Source organism: Lepisosteus platostomus, chromosome 10 (assembly GCF_059453375.1).
Source record: "Lepisosteus platostomus isolate fLepPlt1 chromosome 10, fLepPlt1.hap1, whole genome shotgun sequence".
NCBI lineage: Eukaryota > Metazoa > Chordata > Actinopteri > Semionotiformes > Lepisosteidae > Lepisosteus > Lepisosteus platostomus.
This window is the reverse complement of record NC_142620.1, coordinates 4408292-4427020: the sequence shown is the minus strand read 5'-3', so window position 1 is coordinate 4427020 and position 18729 is coordinate 4408292. Positions and strand designations below refer to the sequence as shown.

The 18729-nt window shown below is 40.7% G+C and overlaps 1 protein-coding gene and 1 long non-coding RNA gene across 2 annotated transcripts; one reads left to right on the top strand and one right to left on the bottom strand.

Annotated features, from left to right (window-relative positions):
- The first annotated feature begins 1266 nt into the window (after positions 1–1266).
- psma3 (proteasome 20S subunit alpha 3) lies at positions 1267–7164 on the top strand. Its single transcript, XM_088647590.1, has 11 exons — positions 1267–1425; positions 2426–2508; positions 2962–3085; positions 3219–3320; positions 3776–3849; positions 4607–4679; positions 5424–5489; positions 5911–5957; positions 6252–6319; positions 6900–6964; positions 7050–7164. The coding sequence occupies exons 1-11, from the start codon at positions 1405–1407 to the stop codon at positions 7092–7094; spliced, it is 768 nt and encodes a 255-aa protein (XP_088503716.1). The 5' UTR covers positions 1267–1404; the 3' UTR covers positions 7095–7164.
- Positions 5485–18226, bottom strand: LOC148653067 (uncharacterized). The gene is made up of 3 exons (XR_015941586.1): positions 18141–18226; positions 6690–6786; positions 5485–5851 (listed from the first exon to the last, which is right to left on the bottom strand). It is a non-coding gene; the product is annotated as an uncharacterized LOC148653067 (long non-coding RNA).
- Positions 18227–18729: the final 503 nt, after the last annotated feature.

Genomic DNA, 18729 nt, shown 5'->3' with positions numbered 1-18729 from the left:
TGAATTCTATTAGAAATTTAAAGAATCAAAAGGCAATGGAGATATTTCCATACTATGGAAATATGTAAAAAGTATAACTTTTAGCTTGTTAATTCCTCTGGCTGTAAAGTGTCTATTTCTGTATCTATTTTAATATTCTGTCTCCTTTTTTTGTATTTCTGGGGTTTCAATAAAAACTTATTGAAACGTATTTAAAAAACGTATTTTTAAAAAAAGTACAGTAGTAAAAAATGAGGCGTATCTCCTTCTTAATCCACCTTAATGTTAACATTATGGGGGATTTGGTCCATCAGTAGATCTGAGCTTTTCCTTTGAATAATTATCTTGAATCTGTCACACTAGAACTAGCTTTTAATTTGCTTAGGAACATTCACAATACTTTACACATTTACATGAACTTACATTGCACCTTGGGTTAAAACGTGCTATACAAATGTAAGTAGTTTAAAGTAGTTTAACATTACTCATAGTTATTCTTGTCCAAAACTATTGTTCATCATTTTTTTGTTTTGAAATGCATTGCTCCTGAGTTTCTCTATTATTTCTAATTATTTTTATTATGTGTGGTAGATATGGGGAAGCTGATAGCACCCACCTGTTATTGTAGCGACCTGAGTATACGGAACAATCGCACATAAACAAAACTACAAGCTTGGATGTCGAAAATGACTTACTCAATTAAGTATGACACAAATAATATGTTAAAGTATATATACATATATATTTCAAATCTGGTATTGTATACATTTCCAACCATCTGTATGAGAAAAGCATTTTTAATTGAAAAAGACAGAACTAGTATAAGATTTTATTGTCCCCTGAGGGAATTTTTTTATGGACACCACGCACTCCCGTACATTTAAATAGAATGCAAACACCAAAAAAAAAAAGAAGAAAAGAAAAACATTGCACATTCTTCTATTACAAAAAATAAGAAAAACATTGCACATCACTCTATTGCACATGCACAGTATAACACATAACAACATGTAACATTTATAACGCATCACAAATCATAAACAGTGTATACATATATGAAATCATTGCTTCGGAATTTCTGCTGTGTTTTTCGAGAAGGTACGCGTGGTACAAACGGACTCTCCACTCTGCGTGAAGCAGAATCGCAAGAAGTTTGATGAGCCACAACCCCGTACAACGTGACGGCTTTCCAAAGGGGAAACAGGCCGTTTTGTCCTTTCCACCAGCAGGCGGCGCTGTCCGAAGAGCCGAGGACAGTCCCGGCAGCGCCGCTCATCCCAATGGGGCGAGATTTCAGCCAATCGGCTTGTGCGTTGTTAGCCGGTGGGGAGAGTGTGGCAAGTCGGGAAATTGACAAACCTAGCCAGCGAGAAAGAACAGCTTGTAGGGGCAACAATACATATATTCTTGACGTTGTAGCCCAAAATGAGTTCAATTGGCACCGGGGTAAGCGACGAGTCTTTGAGATGTCTGCCATTATGGCGGATAAATTACTGTATCTTAGCGAAGTTGGGCATTTTTAGAACTAAGCGTTTTCCGGCCTTTTTAGCTAGCCGTACTTGAGCGGTGAGGTCCGCTGAATTTCGGTGGCTTCTTGTTGTGCTTTCAGTCATGAACGTGTCTGTCACGGAGAGGTTGTCTCTCTTGTACTTTGTTTTTTATTTTTTTTGCTCTGTGAGATACGCTGCAAGGCGCTGATAACGATTGTCCGGAGGACTGTGCGGACTTGTATGCTTGCTGAGTCACTAGCTTGGTCGGCGATGGTGAAAGTGAAAGCGATTGGTACTTGTAGCAATTTGTTAGCAACTCATCATAGAGTCAGTACTACCCATTCCTTCCTATTATATTTATATTTTATTTCCTTCCTATTTTATACATTATTTAATTATAGGAAGGCAAGCATGACTTTGGGGGGGGGGGGTCTGTGGGAATGATTGGGTTTTAAGTCATGTTACCGTTGCCTGTATTGTTGTTTTTCCATTTTGAAAGAGTAGAAATGGTGAAAAAAAAATTCAATACAAGGTGGAACACAAGGCAGAAATGGAAAAGACGTGCTTTGAAATGTTATATTTAATGTGTAATTCGATATTATAATTGTAATTCACCGAGTGCAATCAGATGCTTCTCTATTTAAGCTCGTTAAAACAACTCTGCACAGAAGAGTACTATATTTTTGTCTAATACCTAGATTGGGGCACGGGGATGCCACGTTTACCATTTGTTGTTTTTTTCATTCGTAAAGCAAAATGACAAAGACGGGACGTGAATTAATGTGATTGTCACAGACACATCTCAGAATAATTTACCAATTTGTTTCGAATTATGGCTGAATAGCACAGATGGCACCCATGTGAGCTACACTGATGTGATGTATGAACTCTGAAAGAAGTGGTTTCACAGAGTTCAATCCTCCCGTCTGATTGTGGTTGTACACCTCTGATTTCAGTATGATTTGTCTGCATCTACATTCTCCCCAGACGGGAGAGTTTTTCAAGTTGAATACGCCATGAAAGCAGTAGAAAACAGCAGGTGAGTCTTGTCTCCTCTTTCTGAACTGTGAATGCAGAAAGGAGTTGGTATTGTGAAGAAAATTGCAAAGGCATGCTTAACGTTTTGTACACCTTTGCTGCTGATGTGCCCGTTAGATACTTAGTGCTGTGCAAAACACATGTGATTGTCCTGAGCTGCTGCATGCTAATGACTTTGAAGACTATTTTCCACTGGCATTTCAGCAGTAAAACTAAAGTTATGTCATGGCTCCAGGAAATATTGATTCAGTGGGTACAAAGATAGAGAAGTGTGTGTGTGCAGTGTACTATGTTAGTCCCATCAGAAGCTCAGAAGATTTTTTGATTGTTTGCTTCAGTCCATTGGTTTTTAAGAAGGGACTAAACACCTAGTCTGTTCATACTCGTTGGATTCTCCCAGACAGAATTTGCTCTCATTGCTGCTACTAAAATGGTTTTTGTTTCCGTTCTGTAGCACAGCCATTGGGATCAGGTGCAAAGACGGGGTGGTGTTTGGAGTTGAAAAGCTTGTCCTCTCCAAGCTGTATGAAGAGGGTTCGAACAAACGCATCTTCAACATCGACCGGCATGTGGGAATGGTAATGTCTGGTTCAGCATTTCACCAAAAAAGGCTAGGCTGCGAGTTGGCATTCTTTCACACTTTTAGATGTAAAATACCCATTAGAAAAGATGGTAAAGGAGCATAAAGATGCCTTTCGTTTTGCCCCACAGGCGGTGGCAGGACTCTTGGCAGATGCGCGATCTCTTTCGGAAATTGCGCGAGAGGAGGCTTCCAACTTCAGGTCCAATTATGGTCATGACATTCCCTTGAAGGTAGGAGATTTTTTTAACAACCATAAAATAGTGTCCCTAAGCCACCATTATCATCCCGTTAAAAAGACTGGTTCATTTTCGTGTAACTTCTGACGAAAGATGTTTAGTCCTTGACCTCTTCATTCGAAAGAGAAGTAGAAACTGACAGAAGTTACCAGTACGCACAGTGACAGATCACATTTACTAGAAGGAAATACCTTCTTGAAAGAAAATGGTGTTTTTTTTCTGATATTGCTTTGACAAGAGGCAAGATTTCATGTAGAAGGTGTATTTATTTCACAGACGCCTTCACACAAGGAAGGCAACATTTGGTAAAAACGGCAACTGAACTGTATTATGTAACTTCTGCACTGTTTATTTTTACAATTTTAAAGAGATTCCGTGTATGGTTGGCTTATTCTGGGGTAGTAGCATGGAGTGATAGTCTGATTACAACTTCTGTCTTATTCTTGCAGCACCTTGCTGACAGAGTGGCCATGTACGTGCACGCGTACACGCTGTACAGTGCGGTCAGGCCCTTCGGGTGCAGGTAATGGGATTCAGTCTTTGTTTATTAACAGTGGCGAATAACTACTTTAAAATACACTGTACTATGCACCTGTGTAAGTAAATGACAAATAAAGTTGAATTGAATTTCCATGTGCATTGTAGTTTCAGCTGTAGGCAAATCTAGTAAAATACAGTATTTGGGGCTGTGATGTACAGTTAGAATATTGTGAAAAGAGAGACATGCCTGCTATAATAAAGAAGCCTTATAGTTCTGTTTAAGTCCAGCAATCGGCCCTAGTAAACCAAAATTAAATGAAAATTGGCATTAAATACTTTAGTGAAATGATTGGTCTTTCTGTAAATATAGTCTTATGTTTTTCTATGTCACACAGTCTCTTGTAGATTTGTCAGTGAGTTCCACAGTTGTGGTGCTGCTGCACACTTAAAGGCTCTGCTGTTCTGTGTGTGGAGCCTGAATCAGCAGAGTAAAACAGCCTGAATCAGCAGATACCGAATTAAGGGCTCGATTATAATCATGCAGTCGGTCTTTAAGATAACTTGGAGCTAGACCATTCAGTACTTTCTGGGTGAGCAGGACAAGCCTGAAGTCTACTGTAATTTAACAGGGAGACAGTGTAACTTACACAGGGCAGGAGTTATGTACCGATGCGGAGTACTTCTCATTAGCATGTCTTCATTCCTTGTACAGGAAGCCAGTGTAGTACTTTAGAAGATACCCTGGTGAATAAGGCATTACAGTAGACCACTCTTGACTGTAACTCTCCTTGCTTGTTCAGCTTCATGCTGGGGTCGTATGACGAAGACGATGGTCCCCAGCTGTATATGGTGGACCCTTCAGGAGTTTCTTACGTAAGCAGGTCCTTTGTTATGTCAGATAAGTGGAACACTGAAGGTCTGGACAGATTTTAATGTCTTATTCCGTTATCTTGTAATCTTAATAGTTTTCCATTGTCGCCAAAGAAGGCTCCACAGCCGAAACGTGTTTTCTTTCTTCTTTTTTCAGCATGGAATAAACCTATTACTTGTTCCTGTTAGTGATGTTGAGTTTCTAAAGACAATATTGACAAAAGTGTCCATTTTAGTGTAACTTTCATGAGACATTATTGCACTTTTCCCTCTTTTTGCTTTCAAGTAAGCTTTTTGTACTTCTGTTTGTTTTAAAACATTTTTTGTACCTTGAAATTAAAAGCCTGCATCCAAAATAAGTTATATAAACTTGAAAGGGAGGTAAGAGAGACTGAGATTTGTCAAGATTGCAGCAGATGGCTGGCCTCCCTCTGTCTCCTCTTGGGAGTTTTCAGATGACAGTTTGGCGTTTGACTGTGATGCACAGCTAAGGGCTCACATGTGAAGACATGTCCCTGAAGGAGTAAACTCCACTTTCCTCCTTTGGCACTGACATGGACATAAATTACCCTGGGGAGTAACTGGACTGGGCACGATACATGATACTTGCTGATTGGACAAGAACACTGCTGTTAGAAATGCCCATCATTTGTCATCTTGCTGTAAAGGTTCTGCATGCTTCTTGTATTAAAAAATAAAGTTTTTGTTGGATGGGTAAGGAAATGCACACTTTTGTTTTAAATTCAGGGTTACTGGGGATGTGCTATTGGAAAGGCAAGACAAGCTGCAAAGACAGAGATTGAAAAACTCCAGGTACTGTACATTTTTATTAACAGACATTTTGACTTTATACCCATGCCCCATTTGTATTTAAGTACACTTTAATATAACTATATATGTGACAAAATATAAATGCAATTGGGGCTTTTTGTAATCTTGTACCGCTGTGGAGAGAGCCGAGTGATCCACTCCACCTGCCAGTACGGTCAGGTCTCGGTGATCTCTGCCACCATGTGGGCACCTGGAAAGCCACGAGAGCCCTGGCTTCTGATTCCTAACTGTACACCGGCGCTTGCGGAGATCCAGTCACGTGATCTGGGCAGGAACACAGGACTCGCAGGCTGATCCCCGAGTGAGATCCTTCGCTTCCTGAGCCTCGGGTGTTTTTAGGTTTACTGATGAAACAAGACATCCTGTTATACTCTGGCTGGCACGGTGTTATTCCTTATTGCAGATGAAAGAACTGACCTGCAGGGAACTGGTAAAAGAAGTGGCTAGAATGTAAGTCCTTTTTTTTCCCCCCAAATGTCTTGATACAAGCTTTTTGTAACGTCATCCAGTCAAATATGTATTAAACCAATATAACCAAATGAGTGGTATTATAATTAGAACATGCCAAATCTGATTTAAAGAACAGTGAGATTAGCAAGGTGGAAGTAGTTTGCCTGTAAATCTTCAACTTGACACCAAAAATATTTTGTTCTTATGGTCTGAAAGAGTGCTATTTAGCTATTTTTATATAGTAGCGGGGGGTTCAGAAAATATTTACTATAGTAGTTTGCTCTTTAATTTCAGAATCTACATTGTCCATGATGAAGTAAAAGATAAAGCCTTTGAACTGGAACTCAGCTGGGTTGGAGAAGGTAGTTTAATTTTGATCCTTTATTTGTCTTTACACTTTTATATTGTTATTATAATGGCCCTCCAACAGCTCGTCTTTGTAAATTTAGAGAACAATTGGTTATATGTTTTTGCGGCATACAATTGTGCTGAAAAAGACAGTGCTGCCAGGCTGTAAGCATTGCAAAAATAATGAGCGTTCTCTAACTGCCTGTAAGTATTGTCATGCTGCTGAGCTAATTTTTGTTTTATGATATTTGAGGATCAGGTGTACAGTTTACTGTTTACAGATATAACACTTTCAAATTATTGTGTAAGATTATGGATGGATTGAAAATTGGAATGTTGAAGCAGCTGTTTTGTGTGTGTGTGTGTGGTAAAAAAACACTGTACCTTTGTATCGGTCTTGCAGTCCTCAAAGAACCACTTATCAAATCACGCAGTCCTTGGGTGTTGGGTGTCGTTTAGTAAGGCTGATGTTTGCAGAGACCTGTGAAGATGATCTGTAGATGTAATCAATTAAACTTTATAACCATGGTTATTGGGCGCGGTTTACTACCTATGGCTAAAAGTTTCATGTGATTCTTTTCTGTATTTTTCCAGTAACAAAGGGCAGACATGAACTGGTACCGAAAGACATCAAAGAGGAAGCCGAGAAATACGCTAAAGTAAGCATGCCAAGAAAGATAAACACATATTGAAGGTATTGAGCTATTCACTTCGTATTTCTAACACATGGTCCTTTCTTTGCAGGAATCTCTAGAAGAGGAGGATGAATCTGATGATGATAATATGTAAAGCACTCTGTTCAGCATTTTCTTTAATGTTTTCATAAAAAAAACTTAATAAATAAAACTGTTGCAATTGATTTTTTCTACATTCCGTTTATTTTTTACTGACATCATTCTGTATTTTACCAGTTTTTAAGCAATCAAAGGATACGAACAAGATGAAGCTTGTTTAGTCGCTAGTAAAGTGAACCAAGGATCTCATCCAGCTGTTTCCTAAAGCCAAGATATTGGCTTTGTAGCTACAGCATAACAGGGTAGCTTGTATCTTGTGATCAGTTTTCTATTTTGTGTTGCATAGCTGACTCTGAAATAGACCATGACTTTGTGAATACTTTAAGGATTTAGTTCTTTTAGTCTGTCAGAGTAGGACATCCATTAGAGCTTGGGAATGTAACTGATCACTCTTCTCTTAACATACTCCAATGATATATTTTTTTATAATACCATGATACAGATTATCTATATTAGGTAAAATTGTAAAATTAACTGTAGAACTTTTTGTTTTTCTTTTTATCGTTGCTTTCCAGAATTGTAGAAGGAAATGCCAACGTTAACTTTTTCATAGGGGACACGCCAAGTCTAAAGAAGCTGCCTATCTTATTGAGAATACCTGCAATACTTTTCAATTGTCTACATTCCATTTCATCTGCCATGTGTTTTCTAAAACTTGATTTGAGTTTGTCTTAAACTGTCAATTGGTAATTTAATTGGAAAATGCTGTCAGAATTACAGAAAACTTATAAAATGTGAAGACATTAATATTCGACATGTCAAAGAACAGAAGATTTAGCTCTTACTTTTAGTAACCATGTGGTGTATAGAACATGTAGGCAATAGTACTTTCTTTTATACATTTCTAGTTAACCTTTAGCCTTCTCCTAATGACCACTGGAATATGATTGCTTTCACAAATTTGTATGTGGCTCCCTTAGGTGGTGCTGTTGTTTAAGAAAATTCTGGGCAGAGATTTACCTAAACACCTGTGGGCTAACTACGGCTCGCCAGCCAGTTTAAACCAGCCCTTGAAGTAAAAAATAAGAGTCAATATTTGCCATATTCCACCTTGTTTGGTGCTGTTTTTTTCTTACATTTCATTATTCTTGCGTTAGAGGGCGCACGAACACTTTACCACGGTGGTTCCAAACTGTGCATCGCGCCGCCTTGGGGAGGTGCCATTGTCGGTCAGGGGTGTTGCAGGTATCGCCAGTCAAAGAAGGTTTATTACAAGCAAAACCCACTGTTCCTGCACACAATGTTGGAGTCGCGCGCTACCTAGCTAGATTGTGTCACACGACCCTAGGCAAGAGTTGGCAGTCTGTAAGCAGCGTACCAGTTGACCGGGGCTTCGATGTTTCGTGTTTCTATGAGTGGTCATTTTGTGAGTTTTTTGTTACACGATCGCAATGGAGAGGTTTTCAAACATGAGTAAAAAATGTGAAGGACATAGAGCTTAGTTCTAAAGAGAAATGGAAACCAAATACAGAAAGTATGACGACAGCTTCTTGAATTTCTGTTTCGCGTGCACAATCGTAGACACTGAAGAATGTCCTCGGTGTGTTGTCTGCCTTTAAGTGTTGGCTGCTGAGAGCATGCTCCCCAGTAAATTGAAATGTCATTTGGAAACTGTTCACAGTAGTTAGATAAGTCTCGTGAGTATTTTTCGTGCAAGTTAAATGAATGAACAGAAAGCTGCTTTTTCTAACCAAACTACAGTCCCCAGCAAAGTTCTTCTTTCATCATACAAAGTTGTGTACCGCGTAGCATAATGCAAAAACCCTCATACTACTGGAGTACCAAGGAATAAGCAACAGAGCCGTGCGAACTCTGCTTCCCTTTGCAATTTCCTGCCTTTGTGAGGCTGGGGTTTCAGGACTTGCAGTTATCAAATCCAAGTACAGATCAAGAGTCAATACTGAGAAGGAGATGTGTGTTGCCATTTAAAAAATACTACCCAGTATTTTTGGTGAATTATGTTAATTTATTAAACAAGCCCACCTACCCATTAAGAGGCACAAACAAAAAGACATTGTATTTTTTCCCCCTTTTGTAAAAACATTCGTTAAATTTTTACTTTCTCCAAGTCATTTTATTTGCATTTTACAAAGATGTTGACTTTCTAAAAAGTCATCATTAACCAAAATATTTGGATTTGAAAATGATTAAAAATAAAAATTGGATCATGTGGAAAATTTGACAGGTCAAGGGAGGCATGGACCCAAGCCGTTTGGGAACCCCTGCTTTACCAGTTTGTTTCACCAGTCAAGAGTGGACCCATCGCACTGTGAGGGAACCTGCGCTAACATGAGGGGATTGAAGAAGCAGAAAGTCGACAGTGAATGCAGAGCGTTCAACAAAGAATGGACTGCAAAATACTTCTTCACAGAGGTTGGAACAAAGGCTATACGTTAAATTTGTAAGGAAAGTGTCGCAGTGTTCAAAGAATACAATCTCAGTTGGCATTTTTATACCAAACGTGAACTATGCTAGCAATCTGTCATGTGAGGAGTGGGCTAATAGAGCTTCCAAACTGGGCGCTAGTTTACAGGCTCAGCAAAATGTATTTTTCCGCCCTTCTACTATCCAAGAGGCCAGCACAAAGGCAAGCTACCTGCCTGCATCTAAAATTGCTTAACAAAGCAAGCCGTTCTCTAAAGGGGAGCTTTTGTAGGAATGTATGATAGAAACCGCAGATTTTCTTCGTCCAGAGAGCAAGAGCAAATTTGAGAAAGTAAGTTTATCACACAGAACAGTGACCCATTGGGTCGAGGTACGTCTTCAAGTAAAGACTTGGCTTGTGAGTTGAATATCAAGTGCCATTCAGTTTTTTTATATTTAAAATGTTTTAAATATTTTTTTCTCTCTGGTTATCGTTAACCTTGAACTAATAAGCCTATGTTGGATTTTAAGCTTATATAGGGCATAGGAACAAGTAACAGGTTTATTCCATGTTGAAAGGAGAAGAGAGAAAACACAACGTTTTGGCTGTGAAGACTTCTCCAGGTGTGAGCCTGAAGAAGGCTCACCTGAAGAAGGATTCGCAGCCAAAAAGTTGTTTTCTCTCTCCTCTTTTCAGCATGGAATAAACCTGTTACTTGTTCCTTTGCAGACTACGCATGCTGACGCAGCTACCCACCTGAACTACTTATATAGGGCATAGGCTATCTGTAACAGCAGCCTGAAGTGGCCCTCTATTCAGTTTTAAAATTTTATGTGGCCCTTGGGCCAAAAAAGTTTGCCCACCCCTGACCTAAAAGAATGCAAAACAGCACTAAGGGCATCCAAAAGGGTGTTATTGATTTCATACTTGACCATTAATGAGAATAATGGTCTGTTGAAAATTGTCTAGCTACGCAAGCAAAATAATCCCATTTAAGTGAAATTTGGCTAAAGAGAGTTTATAAGATAAACAGCAGTGTGGAGATTACATGGGCTCAAATTAAAGACAAAATTAAATTAAAGATCAATTTAGTTTCTTAAATTTACACTGATAAATGTTGGTATAAATCTTTTTAATAGCATTAGTTATGAGCACCCAGTGTAAGGAAACTGAACCTGACAATTAAGACAGATAAGAAGCAGTCTTTGCTCAAATGGAAAATGGATTAAGCAAAAGAAAATAGTTTTTTAATTCTAAGCAACACCCTGGTTTCAGCACAATACAAGAAGCCGGGCCAGATTCTGAAAACCTTTAGAAAATGCATGCTTGCAGCTAAACAAGGTTATTTAGTGAGGAACTAGAATGCTTAGTCACGTTTTGAAAGTAAGATTCCATTAAATGTACAGCTGCAGTCTTAGTACAGAAACATTACACTGCAAGGACTTGAACCTTGAACTGCACAAGCAGAAGTGCCAACCACCAGTGTAGCACACCACAAGACGCTTGCAGTACATAAAATGAAAATAATCAATTTTCATGACTCCGTGTTAATTAAGGAGGGCATAGAATTATATACTCAGATCAGCTTGGAAGGAAAAATGTTCAGTTTTAAAAAATGTCTACAGTACACTTAACTCACACCTATGTGTGTTACTCTTCGATATATTTTAGACCTAATGTTTAATGTATTAGGAATATCTTCATGCTCTGTGCCTGTGGGTGGAGTAGGAGGTCAGTGAAGGAAGCAAGGAAGAGTGTTGCCCAGCCCACAACACTGAATATCACTCCAGCAGCCTTACTGCTGTTACTCTCAGAAAGACGGAGTTTGGTTTTCTAAACCTACTTTCACATGCCCGCCACTGCCAGGACAATACTACACCCGACTTACTATGAAAATATGCCATGCTTATGCTTAGAAAATGGATGGATGAATTCCTATGTGCATACAGAGTAATTTGTGCAGAATTTCCTAGCTAATGGACACAGCTGGGTTCAATAGGAGAAATTTACTTCTAGAACAAACAATTCCCCAATGTCCTCAAGTAACAGGTTCAGTTGGCTGCCATTTCTAATTTAATATCTATTTTTTCAGTTTAAACAAAAATGCATCTTTTTTCTTGCACGTGGCCTAAGGTTAGAGCTTCTCCACTCAATGCATAAGCTGTTCTCTCTTACGTAACTACAAGATTAACGATCACTCCATCCAGTGTCCACCAACGTGCACTAGGACTAATCTGGTTATGTGTACTAACTACAGCATCTGACAACAGCTGCATTAGAAATGGTGAGATCGTGTATCTTTAACCCAGTGAAGGGATGTCTACAATCTTTGAAGTTCCTTAAATACTAAAACAAAATTTCATTCCATGTCAATGTTAAGAATGGCAACAAGAAAACACTAAAGGACTGGTTGCAGCCCAAAATTAAGCCTTTTGATTACTGCATGAGAAAATGGCAAGTTCTTTAAACTGTAGAGCTGTCAGTCTGAATATGCACAGTAATTTGCTTCTGTGCAACAGCAAACTGAATCTGTACCAAGAGGTTCAACAGCAGTATTACTGTACTTATCAAACTCAAAAGAAATTATAATGGTTAAAACCTAATTCACAGTGAGTACTCAACTGCAACAATCAAGATTTTGTAAAGTCTTCCAGTTCTGAGTCCAGAATGTTAACCACTACTCCACACTGCTGCCCACTGTGGGTTAGCACCACAGCTCTTTTAAACTGAACCTGCAGCTTTTAACTTAATGGCAGAGCCGAAAGCTTGCTTCCTTTGATAGGGGGCAAAAGCAACTTTCTCTGATCTTCGCTCACCTAAACCCAGGAGTCACGCAGCTCTCCAGCAGCTGCAGGACTCCTTGCCACCCCCTGACTTCTGATTTGAAACGTGATCACAAACTGGGTCAACTGTTTGTTGCAAACTACTGCAGGAAAGTACTCAGCAGCTGACACTACAATGTTTACTGAGTCATTAGACAACCCTCCTTTATCTCTGGGCAAGTATGTTACAGTGATAAGAATGACAAAGCACTACAATGAATGTAGTGCTACTTGCAGTAAACAAGTAACAAACCTGCACTAGGAATTAAAATCCTTCCTTTTCACAGATTTCACTAGGCGGCTGACCTTCATATTCCATCCCAGTTATGTCTGAGCTGGCTGGGAATTGAGAAAACATCATGTCTTAGTTCCAACCCCCTGTCCTGGCTGAATGAATGGTTAGACAGCAGGCTGCAAATTGCTCACAAATCACACCCTTGCAGTCGTTAAGCAGCTGACACTGACCACATTTTCTCTCCTTTTGTTTTTTACAGAGCACATTTAAACCCGCAGGCCTGTCATCCTTCAAACTAAACGCAGTCCAGCAGAAAGACAGAAACAAGACGTGACATTTCCTAATGTGCTGTAAAGCAGGCTCTCCAATGACAAAATCTTACATGGAAACACTTTTCTGGTTGAAAAAACTAACAGACACACTTTCTGCTTCATTTGTAATGTCGCTCCCAATTTTAAAACAAAGTTATAATGTTGAAATGGAGCGATTTCTACATTTTATATAAAATATCTCATTAATTTTTACCTTCACAGCCTTTTACATTCACATTCTTTTACCTTCTTGCACCTTCGCCTTGTTTTCCAGACTACGTCACTGACACACCACAGCACGGCAGCTCAGAGGATGACATCTGTGTGTGGAAGGACAATAAATGTCCATGTCCTTTCCAATCGCCAACTCGTGTCCCCTCGCTCAGCGGGGCTAGCGCTGCAAGGCTCAGCTTTCTAGAACAGCGAGATACTCATCTCCTCTGAGCTTCTCGGCTGCATTCCTTGGGCTCCTTTGGACAGGAATTGGACCAACAAAACTACTGCAGGGATCTGCAATGGACTCCGGACAAAGACTCTTTATACACATATTTATGTCCGCACACACTAAATGTGCACACATGAAACACTTCAAAAACCGAATACTTTCACACACAGTATTTCTGCAATTGTAACCACTTAACCTGCTTGAATTTAAGATTGTGAAGGTGTGATCTACCCGAGAGCTCAGTCAACGCTCACATCCCCTCTTCGCTCTCCTTGCCACCTGCCACTTAAATAAGAAACGGCAGAGGGCAGAACACGGTAAGAAACGTGTGCCTTTGAGTCTGCAGGTGCAACAGCGATGACTCCATGTTCACTGGGCCAACAGACTTGGTAGCTTAATCACACTTTTAGGATGCTACAGCTCAGTGGGTGTAGTTACATCCTTTGGGAATGTTGCAATCCAACTGGACAGGACATTCCCAGCCATGCCGTTAATGTGGATGCTCTGGCTTCTGTCAAGAAGCCGCGGGACAAGGTCTTCAGGTTAATGAGCTACTAGCAGCCTAACAAGCCAGCTGGGTTGAACGCATCCCCGATTTCTTATGCCATGTTCATTCCGGGCCCTTCAATCCACCATCAGGTTCCAGCGCTGCTACAGCCTTGAATGGATGCCAGAATACTCAACTGCACTGAATAACCCAGTGACAGGATGACCAGGCATCATGTAAGCAAAGCCACAACTATTACTGCCAACACAACTAGGCTCGAGGTGCCCGCCCCTACAATACTCATTTAGACATTGCCAGGATATACGGCTGCGCTTTGAGCACCATCATGGATGACAGCCGGCTCGAAGGAGAAACTGAATGGTTTGGCATTGGGAAGATCTGTGTGGGAAGAGGACTTGATTTTGTTGGCCACAGGTTAATAGAACAGGTGAGTCATTAACGCTAATTTTAGGAGTCTGGGAGTCTGCATGTTGACGTTGATGGTAATTTCACTGTACTTCCTTACTCTGACTGCAGTTCGAGACCTGAGATGCACTGTATTTCCTTCCTGACATCCCTTATCTTTTACAGTACCGGTAGATTTAGGAACATAAAGCATTGGTTTTGTAAGGGTCTTAACTCCTTCTTTTAAATACCAGCATGACTTTGTGTCCACTTTGTCATGAAGAGAAAGCTAATGTGACTCAATCATTATAGAACCAACAGGGGTGTGTCATATTAATTAGACTGTGGAAAACTGCCTGGCTTTTCTTCAAAGTGACAGATTTGTAAGGCACACAGACACTGAATTTCACAGTACCATTAGGTCACAACTTCTTATCAGTTTGTGCTGCTTTACTTCTTCTTACGCAATCTCTTACGCATTTGTCCTTTAAATCCCTAGCTCATACTTATGATGGGCCTCATTAAGGCAGTTCCTGTGTAAGAGTAACACACAGCTGTACAGGGTACACTTCTTTGATTTCATTAGCAGCAAAAAGACATGAAGAGCACATGTAAGTAACTGTGGAAAAAGTCACAAAATCTATAATGGTCAGCAACTTACACAAGACCTACGTTAAGGTCAAGTATACTTTAATTCAGGTAAGTTTTAAGACGTGCACTTTGCCTGACTGCAGACATGACTATATTAATTATAAAATACAATACCACAGCTACCAGACAGCTACACCAATATCACGATTTGATGGTCTACACAACCTGCTGAAACAATAATATGAGAAGAAAACTCAGCAGTTCAACACTATTCCCAGTGAAAGAACACAGATCAGATCATCCTGTGGGGCACAGGTTACTTGCTGTTGACCCACAGAGCGCAATGGAGCTGCTTCACAATTAGGGATGGTGCCAGTACTCCGAAGGAGTGTGGTCTGACACACAGACACACCTTCCTGTGTGGAGCCTTCACTCCCTTCTCACGCTTCCCTTGAAATGCAGAGTTAGCCATGTAAATTACCAGAACTGTCCGCCTGCCGTCCTCCTGCTGCCTGTTCAGAGTGAAACAAAGGGGCCTACATTCCTCAACAGTGTGGGAAACATTCACTCCGGCTGTGTCAGTGCTTCCCGAACAGCTGTCATCTCATTCTCTCCACACGTGATGACAATCGACTGCTGAAATGTATTCCACTGCAGTCCTTCCCAAAACGAGTGTCAACGCCCAATACCACCGTGAGGAGGATCTCTGTACTTCCGAGTCGAACGTGACATTTAGTTGTACATTTGAACAGTTCAAGTGCTCTCCATACCTAGGACTAAATCTCGGACTTTAGGTAATCATGCCATCATGCCAGGTGGATGCTGCACATTGGTGGTGGTGGAGGGGAGTCCCCATTACCTGTAAAGCGCTATATAAGTGTAAGCAATTATTATTATTATATTATTATTATTATTATTGCTGTGACTGCTCTGTTGTAATAGAATGCCCTTCCTCAGACCCTACACGAGACAAATTTCTGGACTCTCTTCAACTCTAAACTCAAAACTCACCTTTTTACTAGGGCCTATGTCTGATTGTATTAAGTTCTATCTGTATAAAACTGTATGCTCTTGTTGTATGCTATTTTTTCTTTTTTATTATACTAATCATTATGCACAGCGTACTTGGTTAAGGAAAGGTGTTTTATAAATAAAAGATACTCTATTATTACATTTGGTAGAACTGAGGTACACCGACAATCAGAAATAATGTGTCTATCTAAGTAACGCAGGTATGCAAACTCGGAGAAGCTGTGTAAATAACCACAGGCTGCTACTGGTCCTATGGCAGGGTTTAACATTTAGATTGCTCCAGTAAAACCCTTGCTGTTTAAATAGGAATACTCCAGGTTGTCATTATAAATGAGAATATGCCCTTGATGGACTTATCCAGCTCAATAAAGGTTAACCTGAGGCTTAAGACAAGATGCAAAAAGATCCAAATACAATATAAGAACGATTGCACACGATTATTTAAGCACGTGGCATCCTCTGAGCATGTGTGACTACCCAGTGGTTTGATGGGCTGGACACTGATGTTAGACGTCATGGCGTTTTCAGGACCAGATCCAAACCCAATGAGCCTTTACTGTATGGGATACTCTGGAACAAAGCCTGAGGCAGCAGATTCCTCCTCCGCCAACCAGCCTTGATCTGACTGACGACTTTGCAGCAGACGTGCTGCGTCCCTCCTATAGAACTCCACTGGCTGCACACAGCGACCCAACTGAACATTGGTGTTTCCATGTTTTGTCCACTACCTGTAACATCACTTAAACAACAAAACATAGTTGGACACGCTTAACAGGAAACATAATACTTCATAGTGTTCGCTGAGGTAAGGGTTTTCAGGACTTCGCCACTCTCAACTCCCAGTGACTACAGGTCTCCTTAAAAATCCTTCAGATTCTTCCAAGAGGCCTTTGCGCCACTGTAGTTCCTACAGATGAACTTTTCCTAACTTCCTAGCCTGACAGTGACTTTTCAAAAGGCTCGAGTTTCAGCAAGTGCCTAGGCCAAGACCGAAGCAACAACGCCCTTTATCTTCTTAAGCACTCCTTCACCTGTGAGGCTCAACCACAAGAAGCTCTGTCATTCTGCAAGCAGAAATCCGCACCACAAAAAAGGGCTGTGAGCTCTCGGGTTGAGCTGCATGGCCGAGAGTTTTCAGATACTAATCTTTGTTCTTTCTTTGCCCAATGGGTAAAGGAGTCCTCCCTCCACTGGAAAAAATCACAGGACTTCAAGGATACTTAATCATGCCCTTAGCACACTTTGCTTTCCATTTTTCTCCTTGCTGGTTTTTAACTCTAAAAAGAACTTTGATTCCAGAAGCAGAGGATAAAAGACTTATCAGAGTACATCAGTCTGACTCAAGACACCTCTACCAATTATGACTTCTGTCAGCTTTTGAAAACTTCCAATTATGCAGCACACATTTCATTACTGAAATTTTTCCAAAAGGCATACTGCATTTCAAAATGTCAAAATCCTAACGCTTCTTAATCTTTTGAAGTTGGCAACCTATCTGACAAGCTACTTGGCAGAATACCACACCTTGTGACATTGTACCCACGTGACATTGAATAATATAAGACAATCTACATAATTATTATCTTGCGGAGTTGCAAAGGTTTAGCCACAGCTGTAGTAGCAAGAATACGGGAAAGTTATTACACAAAACGAAAAAAGTTGGAACTTTAAAAAAAAAAGCTGCAGTTAGTTTCAATTGTCAAACAGAAGTCAGCCACTTGGATACCATTGACTGGCTATCCCGTTTGTTGGCGGAGATCTGCACAAGGAAAATGCATTCCCCTAACATCGACACTTTTAATTCATATTTTAGTATGAAATTACGATAATCAGTGTCCTTCCAAAAACCTCTGTGACGCAGCAGCCTTTCCAAATACTCTACCGGTCGGCACGACACAAGGGGAACACAGCTCTAGCTTGGCTTGAACGGGACTGCAGATGCAATGTAATGCAAAACAACGTTTACTGCGAAGCACACAGCCGGATAATGTTCTGCAACGAGAGAGAAATCCCTCTTCTCCGTCGGATGCAACAATCCTGCAAGTTTCCTCCCCAGCGTGCGTCCACACTCAGCTCACGAGACGCCTGTTTACTTTACACGTCCCTCCCCCCTCCTCCCGCTTCCGGTGGCGCTGCGCTGACGTCACCGAGCAATAGAAAAGACGCCATTGCTCGCAGACAGCCTTCATTTGACCTTTTTTAAAAAAACGTTTCGGAAAAGATCCTTTCCTTTCGAGACAGCGAGGGGAAGACGCGCCCAGTGGCTTTCCCCGCTCCTGCGTGTACCGAATAACTGCACTTAGGACCCTAACTAAAGAAGCAAACGCATTAAATATTGCAAAACCCACCTCTTCCGATCCGCCCTCCGCTCTCCCCGTATCTCGCCCGAAATGGAAAAGAAACCAAGTACAAAATGGCGCAGGGGATCCTCTGCAAGACATGCGCAGGAAGCATTTGGAGTTTTTTTTATTTTTTATTGACTTTAAACTTACAGAGAACATATTGCAGCTCTGTGCACACCCCCCGAAGTGGAGAAATGAGTGAGGATAAATGGAATTGCACACAAAAGGCGGAGAGGCAAGATAAGGCTAATTTCTAAGAGTAATGCTGCCTCAACGTGATACGCACTGCAAGACCATCCAGCAAGAAACATACGAACCAGGAGTGACATTGGTGCTTGTTGCTTTTTTTAATTCGTTGTGCTGTTTCACAATTGCCAGGAGAGGTTTTATTGAACTCTCCTCAAAAACACATCAAAACGAGCCACAGTACAGTATTTTAGTTATTTCCCCTTAGTGCACCACCGCGCCTGCGCAGACGGCGGAAGGTCTAATCCAGTTCCGTTTCAGTGTGACAAAGCCGCCAATGGCTAATTAAGAGGGGCGTTCCCTGCGTCTCTTCAGCCAATCGGTGCCACGGGGAGGCAAACTCCGGATG

What these genes read in the sequence shown, in the direction of transcription:
- psma3 (XM_088647590.1), top strand. Translation starts at nt 1,405, where the DNA reads ATGAGTTCAATTGGCACCGGG. An exon ending in TGAGTTCAATTGGCACCGGG is followed by an intron (nt 1,426 to 2,425) that starts GTAAGCGACGAG and finishes CTCTGATTTCAG; the next exon opens with TATGATTTGTCTGCATCTAC. An exon ending in GTCATGACATTCCCTTGAAG is followed by an intron (nt 3,321 to 3,775) that starts GTAGGAGATTTT and finishes TTATTCTTGCAG; the next exon opens with CACCTTGCTGACAGAGTGGC.